Source organism: Mustela nivalis (assembly GCF_964662115.1).
Source record: "Mustela nivalis genome assembly, chromosome: 18".
In the NCBI taxonomy this organism is placed as follows: Eukaryota; Metazoa; Chordata; class Mammalia; order Carnivora; family Mustelidae; genus Mustela; species Mustela nivalis.
In genome coordinates this window covers 56046283-56054243 of record NC_139037.1, presented here as the reverse complement: position 1 = coordinate 56054243, position 7961 = coordinate 56046283, and the positions used below count along the sequence as shown (strand labels likewise).

The window sequence follows — 7961 nt, the reverse complement described above, 5'->3', positions numbered from 1 at the left end:
GAGTGACTACCATAACAGTGCAGATCTAGAACATTGCATCATCATGGTTTAACCCTGATCCACCCCCTTACCTCTGTCCGACCACCATGGCTTCCCACCATTCCTCCAACACAGCCAACTACCTTCCTGCCTCAGGGCCTTTGCATTTGCTCTACACTGTGTTGGAAGTGCTCTTCCTTTGGATATGCCCCTGGTGCTCCGTAGACTCCCTGATGTCCCTGCATGGAATGGGGACTCCTGCTCGTTCTCAGACCCCTTAAACCACCTTCTTGCTCCGTTTTTCTCCATATCTCTTACCAACTTCGATCATACTAACTAGGATTATATTTAATCATGTATTTTGTTCTGTGTCTGTCTCCTCCCTTTATAATGTAAGTTCTCTGGGAGGGGGGCGGGGATTGGTGTATTTCATTCATCATGGGAGCCCCATGCTTGGAAGAGCACCTACAGCAACAACTTCATATATCACTGTTGAATAAATGCAGCTCAGAAGGGGAGGAAGGGATGGAGGGAAGGGAAGGAGACAGGGAGGAAGGAAGGGCAAAAACGAAAATTTAATTTTACGAAACAAGGCTATTGAACTGGATGACCTATTATATACATCTACTTAGTGGGTTTCAGATGTGAGGAAAACTTTCTGGAAGGTGGGACACAAATCTTGTACTTTGGGGACCTGGCGTTCCTGGAGCATCCTGCCCTCAGGTAAAGGTGAGGAGGAACAGACCCTCCGGTTTCAGGGCGCAGGTCAGTGTCAGGGTGTGGGGACTGGCATGACGCCCCTCCTAACAGAGGCCATATCCCGGAGTGCCCGGTGTGGCCCAATGCAGGGGGGCTGGGGTTCTCAGGAATGGTTTCCACACCACCTGGCTGAGCTGGAATTTGAGAACTCCCCGTCCCCCCCACCCCCCCACCTTTGCTTGATGACATTTTGCAGGGGATTAACTCCCCTGGGGATCAGCTTGCCCTAAACCTTGGTAATCCAGATTTATGATTTAATTCAGTGGCCTGAGTATCTTACACAAGGAAAAGGAAGTAGGAGGCTAGAGGGGAAAAAGCAGACTGAGCTTCTAAGAAATGAACAAAACGGGCTAAGCTCACTTTTGAAAGCCTCTTTAATGAACCATTTCTAAGCCCAGTCTTATCAGGAATTCCATTTGTAGCCCCAAGATCGGCATGCCCCCTATTACTGGCAGAAAGAAACTGAGGAGATTGGAAGCAAGAAGGGGGAAGTGTGGACTACGGGCTGAACTTTTTCAGGAGTTGGACCCAAGAGGATGCTGGGGAAGAGACATAGGCATTGGGGATTATGAAAAGTCAAAAGGTGTCCTTAACCTTTGGAATTGGGGGAATGACACTAACCCTAGTCCCAATCTCATTTCCGTATGTAGACTCTTCCTTCTTAATCTCACTCTAGAGAGGTACCCCTCACCCCATAGTGCTATCTGGACAAAGTGACCGCTCCAGGCTAACCTCAGCTCATGCTCTCTCTGCAGGGCCCATCACCATGCACCCTCCCACCCTCTCTCCTGGAAGGGCCCAGGGGGATTCAGTCCTCAGCAAATGTTTGATCCATGTTGGCCAGGGAGGGGGGTATGGGGCTTCTGGAACCTTCTCAGCGAGACATCATCTTCACAAACTCTGCAAAGAAAAGTCCCTGGTGAGACACATATTTGTAAGGGCGGCCAGCTTTACTTTTGAGCCCTTACTGTGTGTGTGTGTGTCAGGAACCATGGGGGATCTGCGGGCAAGTCCCTGGTGTACCTCGGTTTCTTCATCTCCAACCTGGGAGTCACAGGACGGCCATATGCCTTCTATAGTCTTTCAGATGGTTAAACAAGATCATGCTTATAAGACACACGAAGTGTTCAATAATAACTGTGATTATCTGATCTCATACTTTCAACTAATCCTGGAGGAGAAAATACCATTTTTACAGATAGGCAAACAGAGGTCAGTGAGGCTGACCAGTGAGCCTGAGGTCACGAGGACGGTGAGTGGCAAAGCCTGGAATGAAGGCAGGGTGACCCTGACTGCTCTGTGAATCCATGCCAGATGAGCTCCAGGGCCCCACCCAGGTCCTGAGGTCAGTCTGTCCCTCCCCTGCCTGGGGATCTGTCTCCAACCTTGTCCAGATTTCCAGTGGTGTCCCCTGCACACCTGAGCCTGGCGAGATTCAGCAGGCATCCAGCAAACGTTTACTAAGTTGTGGTCATGCAATGAATATCTACCAAACTTCCCTCTGGGGACTGACAGTGGACGGTTCAGAGAACATCCCTCATCACCCTCCAGGAATCTGAAGGCCCGGAAGGCAAACACAACTCAGAGCATCAAAGTCTTCAGAGATTACTCCCTTTGAAGGGAGAGGAACAGGAAAACGTCTGTAGGACCACAGAGTGGGGTTTTATACACCCAGCTAAGGGTGAAGGGAAGCTTCTTGGCAGAGGCATTGCTGTGCCGATTCCCAAGGGAGAGATGAGACCTAAGAATGCACTGATGGGGAAGGTGCAGGAAGTGGAAGGAACACCAGGGAAAAAGGAATAGGATTTGAGGGACACAGAGCAGGGGCCAAGTGTGCCCCAGAGCACAGCAGCTCAGAGAGAGTTTGCTGAAGTGTGGAGTGGGTGGGGGCAGACTATGGATGCACTTGAATATTGGGTTAAGAATTTAGCTTTTGTCAGAGTGCCTGGATGGCTCAGAGGGTTAAGCATCTACCAGTGGCTATCCCCATGTAACGTCACCTTCAAAGTCGACGGTACCGTCTCCGTTCACATCGGCCTCCTGCACAACCTCCGAGATCTCACGGGGTGTGAGCTTCTCTCCCAGGAGCCTCTGCATGGCCTGCTGCAGCTCCCCGAGGGTGATCTCTCCATCTCCATTGGCGTCAAACTGATAGAAGCAGGGGGGGTGATGTCAGCCACAAGTACGACAATCCCAAGAGCAGTGTTTACTGACCAGTTAACTGTGGGTCAGGAATTAAGATAAGTGCTTTTGCATATGGTGTACAGGCGGGTCAGGTCCCCGAAGGTGGTCATCAGCACAGCCTTGTTCACTGCCCAATTCGCTGCCCTGTGCCCAGCCCCAAACAGTGCCTGCCACCTGGTATGCTGAATCAATGAACTCTTTTCAAAACTCCATGCTGCAAACACTTTACCGATCTACCGGAATGTTTCATATGTTCTACATCCCAAGCAGGTGGGGCAGCTAACTATCCTTCCTTAGTCAGCTGATGCTAATGTGACCAAGGCCACAATCATCTCTTGCCTGGACCATCATGACAGCCCCCCCCCCCATTGGTCCTCTGGATCCCCACATGGTCCATACATCAGAGCCTTGTGTTCATGTTTGTTTAAAACAAATCAGGGGCGCCTGGGGGACTCAGTTGGTTAAGTATCTGCCTTCAGTTCAGTCCATGATCTCGGGGTCCTGGGATCAAGTCTCGTGTTGGGCTCTTTGCTCAGCAAGGAGACTGCTTCTTCCTGTCCCTCTGCCCCTGCTCACCCTCTCTCTCTCTCTCTCAAATAAACAAATAAAATCTTTTTTAATAAAAGAAAAGGTAGACCACACACCCAAGTTTTTCTGAAAGGAATGTTTCCCAGTAACTGAACTGTGTATTTGTTTTTAAATTCACACAAATTGAATTTATATTCTGTTGAATGTAAGTGAAAATTGAAAAAATAATCGAATTGAAAGTAATCAAAATTAGATAAAATGAAAAAAAAATGAGTTCCTCAATCACACTGCTACATATCAAATGCAGATGCTTAACCTACTGAGTCACCCAGGCGCTCCTGAGAAACGCATTTTATTAGGGGATGAAAGCGAATTTCAGCAAGCCCCTCACCTCCCTGGATCTCATTTTTAAAGCATCTCTACAAGTGGGTTAAACCAGATTATCTCTTTGCATTCCCCTGTGGGATCTCAAATTATTGGATTCCTTCTTCCCATTACGGGCACGGAAATTAGAGGTCCTAATGTGTGTTCTGGGGATTGCAGGACATGGGTAAGATTTGTAAATTCCATAAGCCTCATCGTTCTCATATGCATAACTGGGGTAAGGAGTCACTTACCCCTACTGTTCCATATGATGTATAAACTAGAGAGTATGTGTAGAGGGCCTTGTGCTTTGCAAGTGTTTGGAAGATGTCATTTTCCTTCCCTATACATCCCATTATAGTTCCCAAAAAACTTGGTTTGGGTGGGTTCCGTCTACACTTGAAGACCAGTCATAGAACCCTGAGGTTTCCTTCAAGCACTGACACCATGAAACTCTTAACTCACTTCCTTGAAGGCATCTCTCATCTCCTGGACACCGATCATCCCTGCTGTTTCAGCCAGCAGTTTGGGCGTCATCAGCTCCACAAAATCATCAAAGTCGACACGGCCACCCACTGAGGACAGAAGAGGCAGGTCTAGTGAGATGCCAAGGAATCAACCCCCCATGACCCCACTGGACCCTTTGAGGTCTGGAGGTCTGTTCAACAGGGAGAACTGTTCTGATCTCCCTGCCTTCTGAGAACTTTCCCTCTCAGCCAACCTGGGCACAGAGTCCCTCTAATCCCAACCAGGGTGGATTGGGTGTGTGGGATGGAAGTCACTAGCTGTCCCTGTGACCTTGGGCAAATCTCTTAATTGGTTCAGATCTACGTTCGCTCATCTGTTGGTCTGTAGAAGGGGGAGAGTGAATTCAGTGGGAGCCAAATCCCTTCCGGATAGGAACACGATCCCATCCATGCCTAGCCTCATTTACTCTGTGGTACGCCTGGAAGCAAAGCCCAGAGCAATTTTGTCCAAGCTTCCTTCTCAAAATGAGCTCTGAAATCCATCCCAAGTTTGCTTCCAGTGATAAACTGGGTTCCAATCTTGCCCTCTACCAATGCATCTCGGTGGTTGTGGTTGTGACCTCCATAAATCACCCCTTACTGGAGGCTAAGCCTGACCTGCATCAGCTCCTTTATCGCAATCCCACAAGGAGTGACATCATCTCTGCCTGACAGGTGGGGCAACGGACTCAAGCATGGGAGCTGACTCCACATTTCAAAAGTACCACCATCAGTAAATGATAGAAGTGGGTCTTGAACCGAAATCTGCCTTGAAGAGTCACCCTTTTATCCACTTCCAACACTGCCTCCCTGAGTCCATCCTGGAGTCCTTACTTCCAGACTCCTAGGGACCCCTACCCTTTTCCTTCTCTCTGGCTTAGCCTCACATCCCTCCCCCTTCGACCACAGCCCTCCCCCACTCCCAGCAGTTCTTCCCGCCCTGGCCTCACAGTTCATGCGGATTTGTTGGCCCAGTTCAATGAGCTCCATCTCTGTGGGCATATAACCCATCGTCCTCATGAGATTCCCCAAATCTTTACAGGAGATGAACCCATCTCTGTCCTTGTCGAACTCAAGAAATGCTTCCCGAAGCTCTGAAAAGTTAAGAGAGAAGAACTTTGGGGGAACCTGAAACAGTCCATGGGGAGGAACTGGCATCCCTTGAAACCGTCAGGGAGTCACCAACTAAAGACTTTGCAAAGGAGAAGGCATCTTTGAAAACAAAAGTTTCAAAAAGGAGTGATGTATGAAATGTGGCTGGAGATTGTAACATGCAAGACCAAAATGTACAAGAGAAATGATCCGTGACACTGCAAAGCGACGGCATGGCGGTCCTCCAAATTCTGGACTGAAATTATGTGAAGCTTCCAAACCACCAAAAGAAAAGTCAAGTTTTTGATTCAACTTAAAACTCATGCATGTGAAATAAGTCAACCGGAGAAAAACAACTATCATATGATCTCCCTGATATGAGGAAGTGGGTTTGGGGGGTAGGAAAAGAAAAAATGAAAGAAGATGGGATCGGGAGGGAGACAAACCATAAAAGACTCAATCTCACAAAACAGGCTGAGGGTTGCTGGGGGGAGGGGAATTGGGAGAGGGTGGTGGGGTTATGGACATTGGGGAGGGTATGTGCTATGGTGAGTGCTTGTGAAATGTGTAAACCTGGCGATTCACAGACCTGTACCCCTGGGGACAAAAATACATTATGTGTTTATAAAAAAATTAATAAACAAAAAACCAAAAACTCATAAATGTGTCTCTCCTGGGTCTCTGAGATACTTAGGGATGGGTATGTCTTCTAAACACTTTGGGAGGCTCCTAAGTGAGCATGAGGAGTTGCACAACATCACGGCTGAGTGGGAAGAGAGAGGGGGATGAAGCTTGCGTGGGAAGGGTCTACCCTGAGATGCACAGGGAGAAGCCTAGGGGTGGATGACAATGAGGTGGCATTCGGGGACAGAGGTTACCTTCGATCTCATCTTGTCCCAGGGGTCTTTCCTGGAAAGGAATGCAGGGAGAGGGAATTTGGAGAGGGTCTGGGAGCCAATATCCACTTTAACCGCGTCCCCTCCCTCCTCCGAGCAGCCCCTTCCCTTTCCTGTCTCTCCCCACCCAGCCCTCCTCTTCCTTCTCCCACATCCTGACTCCCACCCTGATGGTTTCTCACCCTCTTTCTCATCACTTCCCGTTTCCTCTCTCCTATCCCGGAATCTTGAACTCTCTCCCTCTGTCTTTCCTGAACAGACATCCCTCCCATTGTGCTGCAAGAGGCTTTCGATGCCACAGCATCCAATCCCCTCCTTTCTCTGGGACAAGAAAACGAGGCTTGGAATCACAGCTAACGTGCTCTGAGCGCCAATGTCATTTAAATCTCAGAACCACCCGGGGAGGTAGGACCAAACAGCATTCCCATCTTCCTTGAGAGGAAGCTGAGGAACAGAGAGGTTAAGGAAATGGCCAGAGGTCACACGGCTCCTAAGTGGCAGAGCCCTTCCAGGGGCAGGGAGACATTGAATCACTTTCTCAAGGTCAGGTGCAGTGAGGGTTGAGACTTGAAATCTGAGCCAAAATTCTTTCCACTATACCCCCTTGATTCTTTCCCTACGGGCCCCATTCTTTCTTCCAAGGGTTAGAAGCCGTTTGCATGGGACCAGCATTCCCATCTGAGCGCCATGTCCCTGGGAATGTGGCACGCCACCTGGGAAGCCCCACCAGCCTCAGGCTTCTCCCTTTATTCTTGTCCCCCCCCCCCAACTTCTCTTATTGTCTCTCCCCTCATCTCCTTCCTCCCCCCACCCATCATCTGAAAGCCTAACAAGGAAAGGTAAGCCCCCTGGAATCAAATAGATCTGAATGGACCCTGCCACTCAGTAACTGCGTAAGGCAGGGGCTTTGTGACTCAGCCTTAGCATCTGCATCTGTGAAATGGGAACGCAAGGATGGCCTCGTGGGCTTAACAGGATGAAATAACAGCGGGAAAGCAAAGCCCTTTGTGCAGGGCTGGGCACGCAGCAGCGCTGTGGTGAAGTGGCCACTGGTGTCATCATCGTCCTTGCTCTGGGTGTCCAAGGGAATGGGTGGTGACAAACAGGGACACCCCAGTTCCCCTTTTATTTGTGGGTCTCCCTCTCCCCCTTTTGCTGCTGACTTCTCACCCACTTCACTGGCCCTCCGAGCTCCCCAAATTCTACCTTCTCAGGCATGCACCCCCTGCCTGGGCCCCCCATCTGGCCCCCGGCCCCTGCACCTGTCACGCCCCTTCTTACCCCGCACCCCGGACTCCCTTTGCCTTGCCCGCCATCTCACCCGCTGTTTCTCGGCGATGCCTTTCCTCAAGAAGATGCAGGCGGGGCCCATGGGAAACTGCATGGAGGGGCAGGGCACGGGGCACTGGGCACCAGGCTCAAGGCAGCTCCCCCTCCTTCTTGTCCCCCTCCTTCCCTTCCCCCTTGGTGGGTTGGGCTTCCTTATCTTCCCTGGCACTCCTTCGCCAAGTCTTCCTGCCTCTCTGGGCCTCTCCCTCAGTCCAGGTCCCAGTGTCCGAGAGTTGTGACAGCTGGATCAGAAATCTCTCCCGAGGATGGGGAGGGATCAGAGCTGTTCCTGCCTCCCCATCTGGCTTGAGTGACGTGGAGGGGG

At 50.3% G+C, this 7961-nt stretch overlaps 1 protein-coding gene across 2 annotated transcripts; it reads right to left on the bottom strand.

The window, feature by feature from the left end:
* Positions 1 to 1461: 1461 nt before the first annotated feature.
* On the bottom strand, positions 1462 to 7691 carry CABP5 (calcium binding protein 5; the record flags this gene model as incomplete). Of its 2 annotated transcripts, none has more annotated exons than XM_082711080.1 (6): positions 1462 to 1638; positions 2739 to 2886; positions 4279 to 4388; positions 5270 to 5413; positions 6290 to 6320; positions 7629 to 7691. In XM_082711080.1, 6 exons carry the CDS (start codon positions 7689 to 7691, stop codon positions 1613 to 1615), a joined length of 522 nt encoding a protein of 173 aa, XP_082567206.1. In that variant the 3' UTR covers positions 1462 to 1612. The 2 variants fall into 2 exon arrangements, with proteins under 2 accessions (XP_082567206.1, XP_082567207.1); XM_082711081.1 differs by having other exon boundaries at positions 6290 to 6317.
* Between the last annotated feature and the right edge of the window lie 270 nt (positions 7692 to 7961).